We start from the raw sequence: 25,268 nt of genomic DNA, 5'->3' as shown, positions 1-25,268 counted from the left end.
TTATGGGGTCAGTTTGACTTCATCTTTTTCAAAACTAAAATTTTTAAAACGTCCTTCCGAAGCGGGCAATAGGATTTCAATTCAGATGACCAATAACTTCTTACGGGCAAACCCCACACCAAAAATTATGCCGACAGTCAAATAAGCAAAAATTCTCATATTACGGACGGATGCGAATAAAGAAGTTAGTCCATAAAACTAATGAAATTAATATTAGGATATGATCTTAGAATATAAGTATTATCAATGGTATAATAATGAAGTTAATTGATATTATGATTTATTGAAAGATTAGTATCTTATTTATTCAAGAAGCTAAACACTAAATGGGTTGGAGAAAAATGATACAAAGATTGATAACTTAGATTTTAAACTTTGGTATTCTGGTAAGAGTCACACTAAAAATGATTTAGGTGTAATTATAGATAAGAATTTGAAAGATAATATTATAAAAATTAAATATTAGAAAGATAATATTATAAAAATTAATAGAGTTGGAGATATAATTATAGCCCTTAAGATTATCATTGATACTAAGATTTTTAATATTATAAGTGTTTATGCTCCTCAAGTAGGTTTAGATATGAGGTTTAAAGATAAATTTTGAAATGATTTAGAAGACTTAATACAAATGATACCTCTTGAAGAAAGAATTTTTATTGAAGAAGATTTAAATGGTTGAAAAGTTCAATGATTTTCATTGGTAGAGTGGTTGAAAATTTCATTTTATTGGAGGAGATCAATGTCAGTAGAGTGGTTGAAAATTTCAGAAATATTCACGGGGGCTATGATTTTGGAGTGACTAATGAAGAAGGTAGTCATTTTAGATTTTGTTTTAGCGTATGATTTTATTATTACTAATAATTTATTCAAGAACAGAGATGAACATCTTATTACATATAAGAATGGATATAATAAAACATAGATTGATTATTTTCTTATGAGAAGAAGAGATCGTCAAGATTGTAAAGATTGTAAGGTCATTCCAAGTGAGGATTTAAGCACCCAACATTGATCATTAGTTCTAGATTTTAAGTTGAAGAGTTGTAAAATAAAGAATACTAGGACTCATTATCGTAGAAATAAATGGGGAAACCTAAAAGACAAATAAAATTATTTTTATGAGTAAAATTCTATATTTCAAAATTTAGGATATTCATGAAAAACAAATGTTATGTGAAATGTTATGTGAGATAAAGTAACTTATGTGAGATAAAGTAACACACTATTAAACAAGTAGCAAAAGATGTACTTGGAGAATCAAAAGAAAAAGTTTCTATAAATAAAAATAATTAGCGGTGGAATACTAATGCGCAAGAAAAGATAAAATATAAGAAGTTATGCTATAAAAATTGGTTTAAATGTAAAAGCTTAGAAAACTGACAAAAATATCAAACGGTCAGCAGGGAGTCAAAAAGAACAGTCAGTGACGCTAAAAATTTTGCTTTTAGCGATCTTTATAGTACATTAGATATAAAAGAAAGTGAAATGGGAGTCAAAAAGAACAATCTGTGACGCTAAAAATTTTGCTTTTAGCGATCTTTATAGTACATTAGATACAAAGGAAAGTGATATATATATATATATATATATATATATATATATATATATATAACTCAAGTAAAGTGTATTATAGATGAAAAAAAAAAACTAATCAATAAATATATATGATTTTTATTGATTTAGAAAAAGCTTATGATAAGATTCCAAGAGATATCCTTTAGAGAGTTCTTGAGAAGAAAGGTGTTGATATGATTTATAGTCAAGTCAATAAAAATATGTATACTAGAGTTGTTACTTGTGTTCGAATTGAAGGAGGATTGACCAAATATTTTCCTATTTCTATGGGATTACATCAGGGATAGGCTTTAAGCCCATATCTTTTTGCTTATGGATGATCTTACGGGACATTTACACGTGGATTTAACTTGGTATATGCTTTTTGCTGATGATATCCTTCTCGTGGATAAGACGAGAGAAAAAGCCCAAGAAAAACTTGAATTATGGAGGTTTACATTGGAGTCTAAATCCCTTCATTTGAGAAGAACTAAAACTGAATACATGGAATGTAATTTTAGTAGTGGTAGTTCTAGTAACAGAAGTGTAACTTTGGGTGATCAAATTATTAAAACGTGTGAACGATTTAGATATCTTAGGTTTGTTGTTCAAAGTGATAGTGATATAGATGGGGATGTCAATAGTAGAATTCAAGTTGGTTGGTTGAAGTGGAGGAATGCTTCAGGCCTTTCGTGTGATAGAAAAGCACCGCTTAGATTGAAAGGAAGATTTTATAAGATGGTGGTGAGACCCGCAATGCTCTATGGCGCTGAATGTTGGCCTTTAAAAGAGAAGCATAATACTAAGTTAAGTGTTGCCGAGATGAAAATGATTAGGTGGATTAGTGACTTTACACTTGAGATAAAATGTGAAATACTTATATCCTTGATAGGAATAGTGTAGCTCCAGTGACAGACGAAATTAGAGAAAGTCGTCTTAGATGGTTTGGTTACATTAAACGTCAACCATCTGATGATCCAATTAGGAGAGTAGATGTTTTGGATTCGACTTATGTTAAGAAATGCAGAGAGACATACTTAGGAAAACTTGGGCTTATTGTATAAAAGATGATCTCAATTTATTGGAACTAAATGAAAATATGACACTAAATACGACACAAAAATATGACACTAAATACATATGACACTAAATACGACACAATGGAGAAAAATGATTCATGTATCCGACCCCACGTAGTAGGATTAAGGCTTTGTTGTTGTCGTAATTATGGATGCACCAACAATTTTAACCATCGATTGACTCATATATAGTTAAATAATGATAGGCAATACTGTATTAAGAAGAACAGAAGAGTTAGATGATTAGAATGTCACGCCAACTACTAGAAAGTTTTACGTGGCATATCAACAACTTGGATTTTTTTTAATGATATGCTAATAAAAATTCAAATTTTCCAACAGAGCAGATATACGGAAAAAAGAAAAAAAAACTAGTAATCCTAAACCCTACATAATTAAAAAGAAAGTCCTAGATTTGCTCTAAGAGGCTTGTGACACATTGCAAAAGAAATTCTATCAAATAAATTCTTATACTAAATATTATACATTTAACTGTTCACATTTTGTTCCAATATGATTAATATTAACTTTACTACATTAATTTTATTTAAAAGTAAATAGGTGAAATTCCCTTACATTTTACCTCTGTTTTTGACCAAACTAAACCACCACCCATCACCAAGGTGATGATTAGTTCACGCAAATCTCTTTCCTTGTGAATGTAAACACAGTTGGCTGCTTCAGATGATGTCCTGGTCTTCAAGGGACCGATTCCGAGCCCTTAAATTTTGCTCAAGGCTTTTAGGGAGCGGTGGGGTCCTTCCACGACGAAACAAAACAGCCAGAGCCTTCATTTTCTGGCAGATATCAAATACCTGAAGACACGTTGTCATGCGCCATTGGTAACTAATTTATTAGTCAAATGCACCATTCAATCAATTCAATTCCATACCGATGAAACTTCAAGTTCGGCGATACCCTCACACTTAGGGACTCCTTGCAGTAGCTCACAATATTTGCTCGCCTCACTCTCGTCTTCAAATACCTGGAATGAGCAAGGCTTCTCAGTTTAAGAAATTCAAGGCTTATCTACCTTACTTTTTTAAGAATAATTACAGAGATAAAGAGGTTCAATTCTCCTGCAATAAAGATGGCAAGGTATTTTTTTTTTCATTGGAAACATTGAAGAGATGCTTCAACATATTGCTTAACAGAATCTTCGGCACCCAATAAGAACATAATACATAGATACTAAGATTCGTTGTTCATCAATTGTACTATACATCAAAGTAACATGATAAACATGCAGAAAAAACAGACTTCCAAAGAAAGTCGCATCTTAAGTTTTCATTCCCTGATAGCAGTTTTTTCCCATGTTAAGGCGAGTGGATTTATCATCATTAGCATTAACCGTATTCCATTTATTTGATGCTGACTTTATGAATTCTCATTTTTATAATTCATTCTTGTTGATTGATGCTTGAAATGATAAGCACATTCTTAACAAAGCATTTTGAACAGATTATATCAATATTAAGGATGAGTCTACTCCTACCTAATTCTCCAGCACTGATTTACCTACCCATTTGATATATTCATTTTCTCTATTGTGAATGCTCATGCCTCCCCACAGACAACTAAATGCGACGTTAAGACATATAATGGATGTTGTGTCACATGATATGGATTTGAGATGCATTGATTGTAATCAAATCCATTAAATGTCCCGTATTTTGCGAAACAGACTACATTGACGCATCCAAAGTATAGAAATAAATGAAAAAAGTCACCACCATTAAATAGATAAAGCACAATTTAAGTAACAGATAACAAATGCGATGCCGCACTACTTAGATATTGGGCGTCAAACACATCCAAAATCGTTTGCACATTGCTTGTTTTGTAAATAGACTTTGTTGCCACATTCGAAATATTGAAATTACCTAAGAATAACATCTAACATCCATCTTATTTAGCACGCTTTGTGAGGAAAAAGGCAAAAAATCTTACTAAAAAATCATTAAACCATTGCCTATTCTCAAAGTGCCTGCTTTGATATGTCCCAAATGTCAAAATTACAAATAAAATGACCTATGCGGATGATTCAATCAAATACAGCAAAAAAGGCAAACAATGGACACAACATTGCACAAATAGAGTTCACAATAGTTTGATTGTGATCAAAATCACTAAATCATCGCCCCTTTTGCAAGATGGATTGCGTCGACCCATTTAGAATGTTGAAAGTACCTTAGATAGACAACCATATTGCATTGGTTACAATACATGGGTGAAACTCAAAATTTATTTATACGCGAGGCAATGACATGAAATTGTTCATTTATTAATCGAGGTTCAAACCAGTTTTTAAGCATTTTGGTTCATTTGCAGCCCTACACATTCAAAAATTAAATTCTTTAAATATCGTATATTTAGGTTATCAAAACTTATCAGCACCATCTTTATATTTAATAACAATAATCAAGATTAGTTACTAGTTCTGAGGACCAAGTGATTCACACAACTGGTGTAAATATTGTTATATATTTGACCTTATGAGTCTTCTCCAATAATTTGTGATTAAAACAGTTTTCAAAGATCATTATGCCATGCGGCCATAACTTCACAGAATTAATTTTAAACTCATTTTACTTTAGATGATCTATGATCATTTAGTATGCCTTAGATTAATTAGAAAATATTGGATTCATAAATTAGCCCACATGAAGTAAATTAGTAAAAATATTAAATTAAGCTTCATGAATTTGTTTTGCATGATTACAAACATTTATTTGATTAATCTCAATAACTTATGCAAGTCGATAATATTTATCCCCATAAAATTTTATTTTTCAATAAACATTTGGTATTTCATATAACTTGTTTCAAATGTTTAATAATCTTAAATTTGCTAATTGATGGCAAGAATTTGATTTGAAGACAAACAATTTACATTTGTTATTAATAAATTTGATATGATAATTTAAAAATAATTTACATTTCATTTCTTAAAGTTTGAATAATATAGGCAAGCTATAAAATTCAATAATTGATATCGTAACTGTCATATATTTTAACGACTGATATTCTTACATTTGAGTTCCACAACAGATAAGTATGTTATTTTGTTTATCTAACATTTGGTATACTGATTTGGATAGCTAAAAAGTGATGGCCATAAATTAATAATTGGTATGCAAATTTTAAAACCAGTTGTGCTTGATAAACTTATATGCTTTTATAATTTAAATCTCTCATGTAAAATGTGATATTTATATTGTTTTTGTAAATAGGATTTGTAGCAATATGTTTGATATTGGAGATAGATATAAAGCTTCCTTATGTATATCATGTTCAACTAGTATCTATCTTTTATTTAATATTTTGTATCATATCAAATGGAGCGTGCAGGCTTAATTTAATTAAATAGGGTGAGAATAGATCAAACATGTTGTTTCTAATTCTTTTCATCATTACATGTTAAGTTCACATAAGAACTTCATTAAAAAGAGGATCTTGTCAATATAAGTAACTTAAACTAACTGTCAATTTTTTGATGCGTCAAAACCGAACTACAAATGTTGGTGAATATTGATGATGTCAAATGGGGGAAACGTGCAGATGTTGGTGCATCACTTGAGATATACCAACATCTACATGCTTATGTGGAAGAGCGCTTAACAGATGTTTTTAGATAGACATGCCTAGGAAACCTAGTAAAGCACAAGACATTAAGTATTAGGATTTGATTAGGCAATACAAAGGATCTCGAAAAAAGTGAGGACTTTATTATATCTAAATAAAAGGCCTGGTTAAATCTACAGGATTATGAAGAAGCATGCAACTACTTTAAAATTAGGGGCATAAGTTGACATAAGGATTAGCCAGGAAATATTATATCTAAATTAAATTGTTAGGATTTTATTTAATAAAATGCCATTAAAACTAATAAATATAAACATATGTACGGTAATTGATAACGCCTTCAAGTGTTGGAACTAATAGAAATAATTGTTCCAAAAAACAACCTTCATTTCATGGATGACAGACTTATATAGAGCTTTTTTTCACATTTACAAATAAAACCCTAGACTTAATCTATTTTAAAAACAAATCTCAACACTCTCCCTCAAGATGGGCAAAAGATATCTACTAAACCCATCTTGTTACATAACCTAGACAAATCTAATGAACTAAGTCCTTTGGTGAGACAGTCAGCCACTCACTCTCTAGTGGCTACATGACTTGGCTTCAATAGTTTGTTATTCAGCTTTTCCTTGATGAAGAACCTATCAATCTCCACATGTTCTATCATGTTGCACCGGGTTATTGGTGATGCTAATCGACGACTTGTTGTCGCACCACAACTTCATTTGAGCTCCTTGGTCCGCCTTGAGCTTTACCAACAAGGCTCTCAGCTACATCATCTCCGCAAATCCTAATGCCATGCCCCTATATTTTGCCTTTGTTGTTGATCTTGCCACAACTGACTGTTTCTTGCTCTTCCACGAGACCAATTTGTCACCGACAAACATGCAGTATTCTGATATGAATCGTTTGTCATCACACAACTTGCATAGTCATAATCACAAAAATCCTCAATATCTACATGTCATTCTTCCTAAATATCAACCTTTTTCCTGGTGTACTCTTTAGATACCTCAAAATTTGATACACTACATCTATATGAATCTTCCCTAGGATCATCCGTGTAACGGCTCACTACACTTACTACAAAAGAAATATCGGGTCGAGTGTGGCATAGATAGATCAGACAGCCCACCAGCCTCTGGTACCTCTCACGATCAACTGATTCACCTGCCTATATACTGTGCTTGATCTTCTAATCAATAGGAGAGATTGCAGGTTTGCACTCCTGCAAAGCTGTCCTCCGAGAGAAAATTCAGTACATACTTTCTCTGAGATAAATTCATCCCCTTAGGTCCATGGGCGACTTCATTCCCAAGAAAGTATCTTAGTTGTCCAAAATCCTTTATCTCAAATTGTTTCCTCAATCTTCCTATCAATTAGACAATCTCTACCTCATCATCATCAGTGATAATTATATCATCCACATAAACAACAAGTATAGTAGCGTGACCTTCATTTTGCCGAAAGAATACTGTGTGAGCTGCATTGATTTGCTGATATTCCATGTCAAACATCGTCATTCTAAATTTGTCAAACCAAACTTGAGGAGGTTGCTTCAAACCATACAGTGACTTCTTGAGCCTACATACCCTACCACTATCAGGGAAGTACTGAATCCTGGTGCTAACTCCACATATACCTCCTTTAGTAGCTCCCCATTAAAAAAAAAACATTCTTCACATCTAGTTGGTAGAGTCCCCATCCAATATCCACAAGAGAAACATCCTCACCGTGCTCATCTTTGTTAATGGTGCAAATGTTTCATCGTATTCAATGTCATTCGTCTAACTGTACCCTTTTGCCATTATTTGCGCTTTGAACCTCTCCACCTTCCCTTCTAGAGTTTGTTTTACCGTGAAGATCAACTTGTATCCAACTTTCTTCTTCCCTATTGATAGCGGTACAATCTCCCATATTCAGTTTTTATCAAAAGCTCCAAGCTCTTCATGCATCACTGCTTTCCACTTGAGATTCTCTTTAGCAACCTGTCAATACTTGGGTATAGAGACAGAGTCCGATGGTACAATGAATGCTCCATGTAAAGGTGAGATGTTAGAATAAGAAATAAAATTCACAATGTCAAGTTCCCACCTAAAACGATCAAGAGGATGTCCCGTATTTTTGCAGGAGTTCCTCCTTAATGTTGGGAGAGTAGGAGTGGTCGAATGAGTAACAATAGCACCTGAGAGTTTTGAATCAAAGGTGGATGGTATAGGTGTCTCAAGAGTTGGGGAAACCGGGACAAGGGGCTTGTTGGCACTGCAGACTCTGTTTCCTCAGTTTGCTTCTTCCTCCGTGTATACACTCTTAACTCACCTTCAACCTGAATCCCACCACGTCTGGGTCAATCTCCTCAATTTCCATCTTCTCAATTGATTCATCTCACATCACGGGACAAGGCATTGTTCACACTCGCATCACTCCATCAAAACTATTACTCACTCTCTCCTGCTTTATATCTCTAGTGACTGTTGCGTCACCGAAGAGTGAATTCATCTCCAGAGTATGGTATGACTCTAACTTTCTAAATGACATCCATACTCACAAAGAGTCTCTTCTCAATTGAGCTCCAACAATACCCTTCTGAGTAGCAGAATAACCCACAAACACATATTTCACAGCTCTAGGGTTTAACTTCCCTATAGACGACTTGTTGTCTTTTAAAAAACATACACATCCAAATATCTTCAATAGAAGGGTCTTACTATTGTCTCCTTTCAACATCTAACAAGAAAACTTCCACTCCAGTACCCTTAAGGACATCCTGTTAATCAATTGAGCAGCTATCAACCCTGCTTGCCCCCATAAGTGTTGTGGGGCATTCATTATCATCATCATACTCATTGTCACCTCTAGAAGATGTCGGTTCTTCCTCTCTGCTACTCTATTCTGTGCTGATGCATATGAGCATGTGGTTTGATGTTGTATCCCTTGAGCTGACAGGTAGTCCTGAAACGCTTTGTTAATATATTTTGTCTCATTATCAGATCTCACTGCTTTCACAACTGCACCATATTGAGTTTGAATTGTCTTATGAAAACCTTTAAAAAAAAAACAACCACCTCACTATTCTATTTCATCTAGCATATCCAGGTAACACGAGAAAAAACAACGTAACAAAATAATTATATTCATTCATAGAATTAATAGGACAAAGTCCCCATACATCAGAATGTATAAAATAAAACACACCAAAGCTCCTTTTCCTAGAATTGACATAAGAGCTTCTAATGAGCTTGTCAAACTAACAAGCATCATACACAAGTTTCTCCTTATTTTTCATTTCAAACATAGATTGATACTACTGACTCATTAAACTAAGATTAGAATGTCTCACACGTCTGTGATGTAGCAGTAACACGTCCTCAACGTTCCTCCTCGATTCTCCTACACATCCACAATTTCCACCATAAATGTCAAAGTTGAGTCCATCCTCTCCCAGTCCAAGTACCGGAGTCTGATATGCAACGTTCCAACCTAAGTGTCCAACCCGTCCCTTTTCTAAGAAGATCACTTGAGTAATATAAAAAGAACCAAAGCATTTTAATTGGAGAATAATAGCACTAATGGATAAGAAGTTTACTGGAAAAGAATAAACATTCGAAACATTGAACAAAGTTACATGATCGGTACATCTCAATGACCCTTACCAATTACAAGTTGAGTTGTGAGCAGTCTGTATACTCTCTGGTACTGCTAGAAGAGTATATAAAAATAACTCTCTAGCAATACCTGTCACATGATGAGGGAACACCAAAATCTATGATCTATTTTGATGATCCTGTGATGGAAATAGGGGTGTAAACGAACCAAACACGAACGAATAGAGCTTGTGTTCGTGTTCAGTTCGTTTGAAATTTAGTTTGTTTGAAATAAGTTCGTGTTTGAAATTGTTCGTGATATATTAATTATATAACTTATATTATATAAATATATAATATCTATATTAGTATATTACTAATATAGCATATTAATATATTATTATTATTATTTTATTATATATTATAATTTATTAAATATATTTGTTAAAATATCATAAATTTTTAATTATTTTATATTTCAAACAGTAAAGATTCGAATACAAACGAACGCATCACTGTTCGTGTTTGGTTCATTTAACTAACCAAACGAAAAAAGTTTGTTCATGTTAGTCTCGTCTACTTATCGAACGAATCGAACACAAACTCAATGACGAACCGAACACGAACTGTTCGCAAACAATGAGTTTTTTTGACAACCCTAGATGGAAATAGAGGCAAGTATGTCACCGGTACCTTTTTTGAAGCGAGCATAAGTGGTAATGTTACCCTGATGTCAATGGATTTGAAACATCTTTAACTCCATATGCTGTTGTTTTTGCTTTCTCTTCAATAGCTCCAGACACTCTCCTCACTAGTAAATATCACAACTGTCTCTCCCTTGTCCTCTGCCACCATCAGATCTGCCCAGTAGCCCCTTCTTTCACCTTTCCAACCCCCACGACCATGACCTCCACCTTGTCTACGCCTTCCTGTCTCTCTCTCATTAGGTGGCTTAGAATAGGCATTGCTCAGATGGACAACTTTACCACAGTTATAGAACTTGTGAGTCTCCCCTTGGATGCCTAATGTACCTGAGCTCGCAACAATCAATGCTAATAATGCACCCGAAAAATCACTTGGCTCAGAGTGTAGCTTAATGTGACTCTCCTCTTGGGTCGAAGCATGTGTTGAAGTCGCGATTCCTGTCGAGGCATTAACGATCTGTATGAGCCCGACCAAGACCTTTAGAATTCTGGGATCCATCTTCCCCATAAGTTCCAATGCCTTACCTCCAACACAATCTCCATCTCCAGATATTTCAATCACAAGAAACAAGTTGATATCACATGGATCACACGCACCTTCCTTCCCACAAGTTTGTGCAATCCACTTTGCCATAGTCCGCATGAAGCCTCACCTCTCCTCCCTATTAGCACGCTGAAATCGAGCCCAACCGATCGCTCCTTCCTTGTGATATTTCCAATCGTTTGCCTCTCCAGTCCATAAAAGCAGATCGAGCCACACTCTACTCTTCCCCGCAAATCCACTCAGCTGAAGCCACTTCACCGATCCCTACACCCAAATTCTCTGTCGCTCGACCTTCTCCCTATTCAAACTACAACAACATGCGAAGACTTCTCTACCCTAGCCGCAATTCTTTCGATGCCTTCTCAGCTACCAAATACTCCACTTTGTGACTGCATTTTTTTGGGATACCATCGCGCCTAGGGCCAGCGAGTGAAGCAATAATGGTATCGCAACTGGCCAGCGAGGGAAACAACGATCGCAGTTGGCCAGCGTGGAAATCAGCGATGGGATCGCAGCGCATAAAATATCATTTAAGCTGATCGCACGCAAAAGGCCCGCCGATCCCTGCTTGCACACTACGGGATCATAGCATAGAAGGACCGATCACCGCACAGGACACCGAAGCTCCTGTCTCTTTCTTCTGTTCCTGTCACTCGATCCATAAAGAGTCTCTTATTCATTGGAAGCACATTCATGCGATGTTGATAGATCAAGTGACATTGAAAATTAGATTAAGTCACTAACTAGTTATTAGTCAAAGTTTTAATATTCACAATGAATGTAAGATGTCACTGTTTATGGTTATTGTTCGAAGCTTATAGCATCTTTTTAGTGTTCGTTAAACTACAATATTTGATCTTCATCACATTCCATGAAAGGGAAGAAGCTACTGATTACATGATAGCATTAAATAGATAGCTAAAAGAGATTATTTTAACATAATATTAGAAAAAATTTCAACCACTTCGATGAAAGGGAAGAAGCCACTGAATACTTGATAGCATTAAACAGATAACTAAACAAGCTTATTTTAACAAAATATTAGAAAGGACAATAGCTTACAAGCACTCCCTCCCGAATATCTTCAACAAGCATATTAAACTTGGTGCCAGATTTTACATGCTTGGTTATATCAACTTTTTTATCACATTTTGTCCTTGTAGTAAACAGCAGCCCAAGTTCCCTTTCAACTTCACTGCAAAATATGAACAATCAAGATTACTTATTATTAACTTTAAAAGAAAAAAATAATGCAATTCCAACCAAACCTGCGACTCTGACGTGTTTTCATTGTGCACAGTTGATTGTTCCCTTGAGTCAGCACAAAAACGGGCTTAGAGTCTTCTCTCCAAGGATTGTGGTCCAATACTGGAATAAAAGGAGATGTCATATAGGTTTCCTATAAACCACACAAGCTTGCAACTCCATTACATACTTCAATAAACATAGGTCCGTAGATCCATGACTGCTAATAACTTAAAATGCCGCATATATGTTTCAACTGATAACAAATGCCATGCAATGCTCCCAACACGGTTTCTAAAATTTGAAAATTGAGCACTGCTTTATGAAAAATATTTGAAATATTCTACAGTTCTAAACTTCTTGATTGAGGTGTACAATTCCAATATCTATTCAAAAGCTATGTTCAGGGCAAAGACATGCATATGGTGGGGCACATGCTGTAGGTTCCCTGACTGATCTACATGTGGCCAGGTGGTATTTTGCTCACCCTCATGTGGAATACCTATGGCCCCACCAATGCAATGCAAGTCAACTAATTCAATCCTCAACCAATAGTCACTTGCTTGTCAGTGACGCGGGAGCTCACCATAATAAATTACCGCAATACGGTGGTTGCTGCAGTACATCGGGCATAGTTATCGTGGGAGATGCACTGAAATAATCATGTTTCTTTTCTTATAATTTCTTTTCTATGATCCTTCATTCATTTTTAGTCATTTCCTATGCGTTGTAATAGGTTTTGGAAGTCAGTTTTTCATGTGTTTTTTTTAGGTCGGCCACCGACATCCTTTTTCTACCTTTGAGGGATGTATCCGAGGGTTTGAGTGGTGATCCAGCTGTATCCCTCTCCCAAGATGGTGTTTATCTTCCTATTCCCCTTCCGCATCAGCCCCACACCACTCCCCGCCACCGTTTTCTGCTGTAGCCGACGGAACAATTGCCGACACTACTTTTCCTGCAGTTTCCACATTCCAACCCACATTTCCTGCAAATCCAGCTTTCCCACTTGCTGTCATCGTTATTCCAACCACCATAAATCCTCTCCCCTTCCCACTAGCTGCTGTCCCAGTCACCTCGGGCCACGTCCCTGCCACCTAATCGCTGTCCCAGCCCTCTTGCACTGCCTCCCTGCCACACATCCATGATCCAACCCCTGGGAACCCAAAATCCACTTTGCTGCAGCCCATAATAGCAAGGATCCATTATTCCGTTGTCATATCCGCTCACTTGTTTCGCGTTCCCACCTTACCGCCACCTTCCAAGCCCCGTAGATCACCCCCATCACCTTGAGATCCTACCCTAGTTTGATTATTTGTGTCGTGTTTGTTGCAATTTAGAATTATCGGTGTCGTGCTGTTGTATTGTCCCTTTCAAGTGTGTTGATCGTAACCACCTATCTGTTTTAGGTAATAAATTTGTTTTTTTATATTGTGGTGTAGGTTAACTCTGGTATCAATTAGTATAATCATTATTATTTGATGTCGTGTTTATGGCAATGCCCTCATAATCATTTTGTTATCAAATTAGGTTGTTCATGACATTGTAACTACTACTGTTACATATAAAAGGCTATGGGTTGTAATTTCAACAGATTGCTCATAAAATATAAAAAAGGGTTTTTTTTTTTCTTTTTCATGTATTTTCTCCGGGAATTACTTTCTTACTCTTGCTTCTGTTTCTAGTTGCGTCCTTCTTCTTTCTCTCTAACTCTTGTCTCTCCATAGGGAGGCATGATAGGGGAAAACATGAGATGATGCCAAATAAAGTCTTAAGGTTTATTTACTAACAATCCAATATGAGCATGGCAAAAATTCAAGCAGCCAGTACTTAATTTATTGCTCAAGAAACTCCATTATACATCTGAAGAACGAACAATCCAAAATTTGTCAGTCAGCCCCAATCCTAATGAGAAAAATTGAGAATTTATATCAATTTAATAGAAGATCATAAAACCTATGCTAGAATCTTTTTTTTTTTTTTTGAAATAAATGAATCTTAATTTGGCATTTGGTACGATTAAGGTTAATTGTGTTGATAAATAGAAGACGGTGGGATACATCATTAATGGTTATACTCTAAACTAGAATCAAGACAAGCAGATGAAGCCATTCTAATAATCAGCTAAAGCAAATTCCATAGTTTAACTGGATAGTGATGAAATGTAGGGAAGCATTAGTTAGGTATTCGCTTGCAAGTATTACCTTCGGTGAGAGTGAGCATTAGCTGCAAGTCCAAAAATAAGATTAGATTTATTGTATGGCGATTAAGAGCCTCAAGTAGAAAAAGAAGATTGTAGACAAGATGGATGAAAAAATAATAGTATAGAAGTTTGAAAACTATTAAAAAAAACTATTAAATTGTCCCAAATTAAACCAAATGTGCATAAAGCCAAAGAAAACTATTAATTTTCTATGTTAAGTGTTGAATTGAACAGGACGCCAAAACAATCTCCCCCTTATACTCTTCTTGAATGCCTCTAGCAAGAGCTTCAGATGATGTTTCCAACATCTTGCTCCATCATGTTCCTGAGATTTAACAATGATCAAAATAAATGTTTTTTTTAGAAGAGGAGGCCGTTGCATAATTACCTATGTCAGAGTTCTTTCAATGTCAATAATTTTCCTTCTCAGCAACTTTTGTTCTCTTACTTTCTTATGAATAAAAATTTATAATGTATTTGAATAGCTATGATAAACATGCTTGCATGACTAAGCTCTCTAACGAAGAATAGGTAAACTTTACTGGAAATGCCATAATGTGGTCATGCATGTACTTCATCACCACAAAGATGTCTTCCAATAACACACCAATCATCAGGGCTTCTATCTTGCACTATTAGACCTTTTACAACCATTTCACCCACCTATATTCTTCTTACCCCATCATTAAAATATCTTGATGAAAGCAACTTCTCAAATTTCCTATAGGCTATATTTTGATGCACATGTCAAAGGCGAGCATTCCAAAAAGGTAATGCACGCTCGGTGAGTATTAAGATGAGAGAACAAAATCTCTACAGGGAAGAATATGCATACAGGTTGAAAATCATTAAAATCATAAACGAAAAATTGAATATCAATTTAAACCCTAATATTAATTTTCGCTTAAACCTTGAAATATTGTTATCATCCTCAAAAAAGAAGCTCAAGATGCTTAGCTTCTTCTAAGTTACTTCCTTTGCTTGTAAGAACCTTTCTTGGATCTCGCTTTTATGATTAAAATATATTTCTCTGTGATCAGATTTTCCCTGGGTAGGTTATCATCATCAATATTTGCTCACTTACCATCTCTATTATCATAAGCAGGTGATGTTGAAAGAGAGCGTGTTGGGTGACCAAATCACCAAAATTTTCTCCTAGTGATGTTGACATATCAACTTTCACTTATCTTCTTACTGAAGAATCTAGCACAAGAATGATTCTATGATCTTCAGATAGCCATTTGTCATAGCATCATGCACCACGATTTTTTCAAATATAGTGCACTGATGCCAAAACTTATCCAAAAAACGCTGATAAGACACTATAATCAATCTAACGCAAGACTAAAGAGATTAATCTGGACTCTTATTTTTTTAGCAAGAAACTAAAATTCATTAACAAAAAAACTATGCAAAAACACAGATACAGAACCCTTGATCTCAAATCACTCGGTTATTCTTTGACACTATAGTCTCTCTAAAAATTCTTCTTTGAAATTTTTTATTCCAAGCTTATAGAATCAATGATATATCTTCTTCATGGAACAAAATCTTATAACATTCCTTTATAAAAGATAGAAATGTGATACGCCTCTGCATCAAAACCAACAAACAAACCACACGAAACGACAACAAATAAGTGAAAGAAAAACAAATAAGGGCTGCTCTTATAACAATCAAAGGAAAACAATCAAGATACATGGTTGATCTACTTTCAAGAGGTAGATCGAGTCTCCCACACCCTAGACATCGCTAGGAGCACAGAAAAACATGCATAAAAAAAAGCAAACCCTATATTCTCCCCCTAATAGAATCCCCCCCAGCATTTCAAAAACTTTCCCTCCTAACTCTTTTAATTTCTTCTCCTTGCATTGGTGATTATGGCCCTAGTGGACCCCACTCTTCCCTTTCCTTCTTCCTCGGCTCCCCCCGTTCACTCCAAAATCACCTCCAGGCCTTCTGTCAGCGTTGACGGTAGTGTAGGTGAGGGTGTAAAATCTCAAATCGCATGTCTCAGTTGTGATATATGCATGACTGAGTGTAGTGCGGATGATGGTGGTAATCTCAAATGATAGACACTTACACAATGCACGTCATCACCTCATATAGTCAATAGTATCATGGTGAAAGTTTGTCGCTCATCCTTCTGGCCAATGTCTTATGCTGGTAGGACCTCAACTTCAAGTAGACCATATCCCCTGGTTCAAATTGCACCTCTGTCCTGTGTTCATCCACTTTCCTCTTCATGATTTGTTGAGCTTTCAGTAAATGCCCCTTGGCTCTGCTAGTACTCTCTCCCTCTCCTGCAAGTACTGATCAATGCTAGATACTGGTGTGGTGCTATGCCCATAATGTATCAAGTGAGATGAATCACACTCATATAATATCTTGAAAGGAGTGGTCTGTGATGCGGTGTGGTACGACATGTTATACCAATATTCGGCCCATGCAATCCGCTCAGCCCATAACTTCAGCATATCAAATACAAAACAACACAGGTATGTCTCCACACTCCTGTTGACCACCTCCGTTTGTCTATTGGTTTAGAAATGATATGCAATGCTCCTCTTGAGAACTGTTCCTGGCAACCTAAATAGCTCTTTCCAAAAGTAACTGAGGAACGTATTGTCCCTATCTGAAACAATCGATTATGATATCCCGTGCAAACAGACCACTTCCCAACATGTGCGTGCCTGAGCCCATCGGGTAGGGATTTTTTAAGGGAATGAAATGTGCATACTTACTCAAGCGATCCACGACCACCATGATCACCATGAAACTTTCCGATCGTGGCAATCCCTCCATAAAATACATCATCACTTCTTCCCAAACTTTCCTCAGTAATGCTAATGGTTGTAGTAATCTTCCTAGCGTCATGATCAAATACTTGTGTTGCTGACATGCGTCGCATTTTGCCACCATATCATCCTTAACGTCTCTGCACATCCCCACCCAATAAAGTTCTGAGACGACTGTGGGTCTTCTGCACCCCTAAATGTCCCTCGATCGCACTGCCATGAAACATTTGCAATAATCTAGAAATATACTCTAACAACTTGGGTAGCACGAATTGCCCCTGGTGGAGCAACTGTTGTTCCCTCAATGAATATCCTGTATGACTTTTCGTATCCTGTAGTAACTCAACCCTTTTCTTCCTCAGCTCCTCATCCCTTTCACTTTCCTGTCTCAAGGCTTCCCAATCTAGAACCAAGAGAACCGATAAGGCAATCAATTAGGGCTCCTCCACCTTTCTCAATAGTGCGTCAGCTGCCTTGTTCTTTAATCTTGATCTGTTCTAAATCTAGAAATCATATCCCAGTAGCTTAGATAGCCATCCTCAGTCACCATATGTTGTTTTAGCAGATACTTTAAGCTTCTATGATCCATCTTGACAAAAAATGTCATCCCAACAGATTGGGCCGCCACATATGAATAGTCAAGACAATTGTCATTAATTATCGTTCATATACTGACTTTAACTTTGTTCTGCCATAAAAACATGGCTGAAGTAGGCAATTAGCTGTTGATCCTACATAAGCACTGCTCCTAATCCATACCCCGACACCTGTCTCCACTACAAATGGTTTACTGAAATTTAGAAGTGCTAATATCAGAACGCTAGTCATGGCCCTCTTTAGATGTTCAAATGCCCGTGTTACTGCTTCCCAATTGAAATTATCTTTCTTGAACTCCTCCATTAATGGCCACACTATCATGTTATATTCTCTCACCACTATCATGTTATATTCTCTCACAAACTTCCAATACTAGCCTGTGAGCCCCAAAAATTCTCTCAACTTTCAGATTCATTTGTGTAGGTCATTCAACCATAGCCTCAATTTTGGACTGATTCATTGTTACCTCCGTTCTGGTCACCTCATATCCTAAGTACTCCACCTGAAATTAGGCAAAAGAACATTTCTTCAAGTTCACATATAACTGGTGCTCCCTCAACGTCTATAGGATTGTCCTCAGGTGTCCCCACAAGCTATGTCTCTGTACGACTGTAGATTAGAATATCAAAGAAAAGTAAGATAAATTTCCGGAGGTAATGTTGAAAAACCCTATTCCTGAGGGATTCAAATGTCGTTGGGGCATTGGTGAGGCCAAACAACATCACTAAGAACTCATAATGCCATTCATGTGTTTTGAATGCCGCCAGATTCATTATAATCTGATGGTACATTGACTTAAGATCAATTTTTGAGAAAATGACTATCCCATAAAGCTCATGCAGTAACTGATCAATCACAATAATAGAAAACTTGTCCAACACTGTTTCCTTGTTTAGAGCCCGGTAGGACTGAAAAAAAGTCTCACACTAGGCCTAATAGTCTCAGCCTCGAGCATCAGTCAGATCAACATTATCTCATCCTTCTGAATCTAGGGATACCTGTATGGTCTGATGCTGATGGGAGGAACAATAGCGTGCTCGTGCTCCCTCCAAATAGGTAACCTACTTGGCTGCTAGAATACATCAGTAAATTGTTGTAGGAGTTGATGGACCCTTTCGGAAACTCTGCCAACTCTGAATCTTGAACCTCCTCAATACTCTGCAACTCCACCAAGTAACCTAGTCTTGTTCCCTGGATTGACTCGGCTATGGTTTTGAGCAATACCATGGTTTTGCACAAGCTAGCATATCCTCTCAGCACCACCTACCTACCCTCCACTTGGAACTCCATCATCAAGGACTTCCAATCCACCTTCATCTCTCTGAATGTTCGCAACCACTTCAACCACAAAATCACATCTGTGCTGCCCAAATCTAAATGAAGTCTTCCACCCCTGTAGGTCATGTAATGTCAGAACCAACCCCTTGCAAATTTCCATACTTCCCTCCACCTTCATTGTCCCCATCATAGCGCCAAAGCTCCCTGTAGTCACCAACTTCAACCCTAGCTTCTCCACAACCTGATTTGGGATAAAGTTATGTGTGGCTCTACTATCCACCAACATCACAATAAGTTGTTCCCCGATCAATCCCCTCACCTTCATGGTGTGATTCGGGGCAAATCACACCATTGAATTGAGAGATACCTCCACCGAATCCAAATGCAGATGCTCCACCTCCGCTACTTCTTCTTCTGACTCCTCACTCTCGGTATCCTCCTCATGAACTAAAAGAATCTGAAGGGCACGCACCTTGCAACGGTGACCTGGGGCGTATTTCATGTCACAAAGGTAACACAATCCTTTGGCTCTTTTGTCCTGCACTTCTGCATCTGTAAGACGCTTGAAATTACCCCCAGGTCAGGGTTCTGTACTCTTCTCCTTCGATGTCTCTTTCTGAAATGACACTGTCCGGGTCCTCGGTGTCATGGCTGTTACGGTGCTCTTGTAGAATCCCCCAGTGTTGCCCCTTTTGTCGGTCTTCTTTACTTGTTTCTTATCCTCCATCATTAGAGAAAGCTCCATCATTTCCCTCAATCCACTCGGTCTCAAGGGGCAGATGGCTACTCATATGTAGGGCTTTAGACCATTCAAGAAGTGCCATTCCAGTCCTGTGGCAAAAATCTCCCTCAACCTCCCTGATAAGAGCTTGAACTTCTCTCGGTATTCCATAACTATCCCCTCCTGAGTCAGAGGATAGAATTATTTTTATTGGTCACCTCACCGAATGGCCTGAAAAAGTTCTAATAAGCAATCCTTAAACTCCTCCCATGTGCATCGGATACCTTGTCTCCCGGATAAATTGCGTCCATCCACTGAGAACCACGCTAAAGCCTTCCCCTCCAAGCATAATCTCGCTGCCATGAGCTTTTCTTCCTCAGTCAACCCGTCGATTTTTAAAGTATCGCTCCACCTGATACACCCATCCACGTGCATCCTCCCCTTCAAAGATCGACATCTTTAGTTTTCTGACCATTGCATCTTCAACCCAACTTCCTCTCCTTCCGGAAATTCCCCCTGATTCCCTCCTTCCTCCATCATACTCTTTTGTGTCCCTTCTTCCATCCCTTCTCCAATTTTCAACCATCCCTCCATCGGAAGTCTCCACTCCCCCTACCCTCGAAGTACTAGGAGGATGCTCTTGTAGGTAGATGATGTCTTCTTCGTTGTTTTCTTGCTCAATCTCCTCTTTTGACCTGGCCAATAATTCCCTGTTCAACTTTTGGTTATGGTTTGTAACTGGAGCGGTCGACATGACCTTGGATTGCATCTCCATGAGTTTTTTAATCATCTCCCACATTTCTCCTACACCTTCAAATCCATCATTCATTCGATTTTCAATAACATAAAATGTGTCCTCCATGGTCGAGAACCTTTTTTCCATTCCCAATCGGATTTGCTCTAGCTCTCCTTCTAGCACATGAACTTTGTTTGCTATCATCCCATCAAGATCTATGCTCTGATACCAATTTGATACGTTTAAAGCCAAAATCAGCAAACAAACCACACGAAACGGCGACAAATAGATGAAAGAAACACAAACAAGGACTGGTTTTACAACAATCAAAGGAAAACAAACAAGATACATGGTTGATCTACTTTCAAAAGGTATATTGGCTCTCCCACACTTTAGAAGTCGCTAGAAACACCACAAGAAGAAAAGAAAACAACAACACAAAAACATGCATAAAGAAAACAAACCCTAAGTTCTCCCTTTAATAGAATCCTCTCTCAGCATTTCAAATACTTTCCTTCCTATTTTTCCTCCAAACTCCCTAAATTTCTCCTCCTTGCATAAGTGATTATGGCCCTAGTGGACCCCACTCTTCCCTTTCCTCCCTCTGCGGCCCCCCCCATTCGCCCTGCTCCTTCTTGTCACCAAGACCAGCCCGTCTGTAGGATGGTTACGTTACCTTCGGCCAGTCTAGGGAGGACCGGTTCTTGCATATGCGTAACAGAATGTTGGTTGCACGCAAATGCAAGAATTATTAATTAAATTCAGCGTCAAGGTTGAAGGGTTGTTAGCATTGTAACTGCTTAGCAACAATTTTATTGACCATAGTCTATTGTTTCTTCGGATAGTTTCTTCCTGAGATCTATTAAGTTTCACTCAACCATGCCAATTCTTCTTTGCTTTCAATAGATCCTTATCGAGAGCATACTTCTCAGAAATCTTCTCGACAACAATGCAAAACTCAAGGAATTCCTTATAAAATTTTTACTCCATGTGCGTTCTCATCAAGTCATTCGATCTCATGGTCAATATGCCATGATCAATATGCCACTATGTTGATGAGTAAGACAGCTTCTGGAGTGAAATATTTGAACATTGAGAAAACTTGAAAAAAGAAGGAAGTTTAGAATTAACATAACAATGATGAAATACATGATATTCAAGTTTAACGGATGATTATGAGCCAATATGTAGAAAATGAAGTGATACTTAACAATGATAGATTATAAATATATTTGATATATTGTCACACCCAAGTCAACCCTACGAAGTCAACTAGAATTGTAACAGAGAAAAAAAACTAAGTTAGACGCAATTTTCACCGATACTCATCCCGACATGCACTTTCCAAGATCAAGTGTGTAGAGAAGTAGTCCTACTTGAGTTGTCCTCCTTTGTTGCACATTTAGTTGACTTAAGAGGGTTGACTGGGATGTGACAGAAAATTGCATAAAATCAAGGTTAGAATTTCAATCAATAATGGACGCGTAATTGGATTTTTAGACCAAAATAAAAATGAGATTAATGTTTGAATTTTTTTATTACAAAGCTATAATTCGATTCGATTTGAGTAGTTGATCCATAAGAATTGAGAAATAATATATGCATGGTATAATTATTTTATAATAAATTGTATAAAATAAATAAATTGCACAATTATAAATAAACGTGTCTGAGACAATGACATAGATTAAATAGTTAGTCGTCCAAACCAGCTAGTGAATCAAAAATGCAACTTGAAAAACCCTAGTAAAAATGGGACACAAAATCGAGCAAATGAAGAGTCCCAACCTAAAAAATTGCAGGATATTGCCAAGTTAATCTCTCAGGTAGTGCATAAAATGATTTCTTTAGAAAGTCATCTATAAGCAACAAGTCGAGATTTGAATTTGGCACTGAGGCTAATCAACAGCTAAGAATATTTCACCTATTTAAGCAAATAACATTTAAGGGATTCAATGATATGATTGTTACTGAAGATTGATTATTGAAGATGAAAAAAATTTTGGACGACATTAATAAGAGAGTTGTGCAGGTTACTTTATATTAGAATGTGAAGTAGAAAAATAGTTGCGGACACAACACAAAAAAATGGTTGGATTGACACCTCTTGCACTCATTCAATAAATTGACTTTGTAAGAGTATTCAAAGGCTAATTCACTCCACTATCAACTAGCTTAGCATTGCAGGACAAATTCTTCAATTTAACTCACAGGTCCATAACAATTATATAATATGAAGTAGAGTTTATTCCTTTTTTCAGATATGCCCCTCACCATGTCAGAACCCAAGCAGCAAAATACCATAGATTCCTATGAGGCCTCTGAGATCAATTGAGATTAGCCTTAAAATCACTTTCTGTCACACCCTGACCACCTCCCCTCGGATCAACCTATAAGATAATGAAGGAGAACAACTCAATTAGACTCGATTTTTACCGACACTCATGTTGACGCGCACTATATGAATAGAGTAGAAAATTAGTTTTGTGAAATCATTTTAAATAAATTTATACATCTTAAATCATAAAAAATTCATTGATATTAAATATAAACAAAATCTTCCATAAATAATCCTAAAAAAAAATATAAAGTTTCTAAATATAGTTCATCAAAAATCATATATGCAAAGCTTTCGTCCTTATAAAATTTTTTCGATTGTTTGATCTTTATTCCCAACTTTGCTGAAATAAATCAGCTCATTTTTTATTTTAGTTGAATGTTTCAAAAGAAATGAAAAGGAGTTGACCTATTCTAAGCAGAATTGGGAATAAAAGTTAGGCAAATAGAAAAATATTGATAATGGAGAAAACTTTTGAGGTACCTATGATTTTGTATTTAAGTGTATTTAGCAGCTTCATATTTTGTATGAGGAAAATTTATACATGTTTTTTTGTTTACATTTGATATCAATAAATATTTAAGAATTTAAAATGCAAGAGTTTATTTGATGATTTGATAAGAATAATTCTCTACTCAATCCTGATGAGTACACTTCAAGATGAGTGTAGGAGAATATTAAATTTGATGGAGACATTTTCCTCAATTAAACCTCAGGTTGACTTGAAGAGAGGTTGGTTGGGGTGTAACATACATCACATAAAATAATGGGGATGTTGATGATGACATTTCTAGAGTTAGAACATGTTGATTAAGATGTACAATTAACTCAGACCATGCACAATATTATAAAAGGGGAATTATAATCAATGTAATCAATTTTTCTGTGTATTCTCAACAAACAAGCTTAGAAAAGGATTTTTCCCTGATAGAAGTTGAAAAGCAGGCTATAATGCATAAGAAGGGTAAGAGGGAAAAATTAGAAAAATTGATGCAATATGAGCCTTCAAGTAGTCCATAAAAGTCTAGGTGATCATAGGCTAGTTATTAGAAATAAAAAAAAGAAAAAAATAATTGCATGCCTGTCCCATTTTCAAAACTTTTTAAGCTTATCTATGTCTACTTTCTCTGAACATTTTTTTTTTTACTTTGACTAGTTTATTAGATGTTATTTTCACTTTGGATTAACATAGCTTAAATTTTGGAGTTTTATGGATTAGATATTATTATATTGAATTTAAATAATTGTTTTTTTCCTCTTAATATTATTTATATAAATAGAGAACCATGTTGAACATTTAGCTCATTACTTGAGTGAATGAAATTATTTACGACCAATTAAATACTCCCCAAATCAATATTATATATGGAAACAGCTTTAAAAGTTTCTTCTTTGTCATCTCTATCTATCAAGAAGCAAAAGCAAATCACTGAAGGAAGCAACCAAACCTTCGTAGCTGCTCGAACCAATCGTCTGCAAGAGGTGGCGGCGCATGTCGTATGCTCGGGAAGAGACCCTTCGCAAGAATTCCTCAGAACTACTAGGAATGCTACCATCCATTCCCAGTGCCCTCTCCATATCATCTCCAGTTTTGCCCGCTTCCTCCTCTGGGCCCTCCCCCTCCCCACAAGGCATAGGAGAAGGGGAAGAGGATGACGCCATAAGAATCCTGAAACTCCGCCTTCCATTATATTTACAGGCAACAGGACTAACGGCTGGCAAGTCAGTGGCACTGCGGCCCCGGCTCAGGAAAGAGAAATGAACGATTAACTGATTGATGGACTCCACTTATATTTGGGCGACATCGGGGCAGAACTAGGGGCAGTCCGACAAGAGTGGGTGTGTCGCCGCCGCAGCTTCTACTGCGGCTCCCCGCCCAACAACTGTGCCCGCCAAAACACAACGCTTTGAAACAGGGATTGAAAACGGCGGGGTCGATGGCAACGACGTGGTCGCCAGAGCTTCCATCGCCGTCCCGATCGTCACGACCTCCTAATTTTCCCCACCAAGACACAATTAAAACGGTTAAGGGCTAGGGCAGGGTGCAAGGAATGAAGGGGGGACTGGGAGGAAACGGGTAACTCAAACCCGATGGGACACCGCTGCACCACCCTGCTCAGAGAGGACAACTCCCGGAAGGCAAGGAAATGAAACGTAGACGGATTGAAGAATTCTTAGCTGTTTTTCTAATATAAAGTAACCTGCACAACTCGACTTTTTTTAGGAATCCCCTCATTCTTTTATTAACAATCATATTCGCTTTATCATTTAGCCATAAGACATAAGACAATAATGATTT

The 25,268-nt window shown here is 36.7% G+C and overlaps 1 protein-coding gene across 1 annotated transcript; it reads right to left on the bottom strand.

Annotated features, from left to right (window-relative positions):
• Window positions 1–3,106: 3,106 nt before the first annotated feature.
• LOC110021499 lies at window positions 3,107–24,721 on the bottom strand. The gene is made up of 5 exons (XM_020720013.1): window positions 24,418–24,721; window positions 12,325–12,424; window positions 12,119–12,251; window positions 3,529–3,621; window positions 3,107–3,451 (listed from the first exon to the last, which is right to left on the bottom strand). The coding sequence occupies exons 1-5, from the start codon at window positions 24,629–24,631 to the stop codon at window positions 3,317–3,319; spliced, it is 675 nt and encodes a 224-aa protein (XP_020575672.1). The 5' UTR covers window positions 24,632–24,721; the 3' UTR covers window positions 3,107–3,316.
• Window positions 24,722–25,268: the final 547 nt, after the last annotated feature.

Source organism: Phalaenopsis equestris, unplaced genomic scaffold (genome assembly GCF_001263595.1).
Source record: "Phalaenopsis equestris unplaced genomic scaffold, ASM126359v1 Scaffold000134, whole genome shotgun sequence".
Taxonomy (NCBI): domain Eukaryota; kingdom Viridiplantae; phylum Streptophyta; class Magnoliopsida; order Asparagales; family Orchidaceae; genus Phalaenopsis; species Phalaenopsis equestris.
This window is presented reverse-complemented; position numbering and strand designations above follow the sequence as displayed.

What these genes read in the sequence shown, in the direction of transcription:
- LOC110021499 (XM_020720013.1), bottom strand. Translation starts at nt 24,631, where the DNA reads ATGGCGTCATCCTCTTCCCCTTCTCCTATGCCTTGTGGGGAGGGGGAG. An exon ending in TGGTTCGAGCAGCTACGAAG is followed by an intron (nt 12,425 to 24,417) that starts GTTTGGTTGCTT and finishes CTTTTATTCCAG; the next exon opens with TATTGGACCACAATCCTTGG. An exon ending in CCGAACTTGAAGTTTCATCG is followed by an intron (nt 3,452 to 3,528) that starts GTATGGAATTGA and finishes ACGTGTCTTCAG; the next exon opens with GTATTTGATATCTGCCAGAA.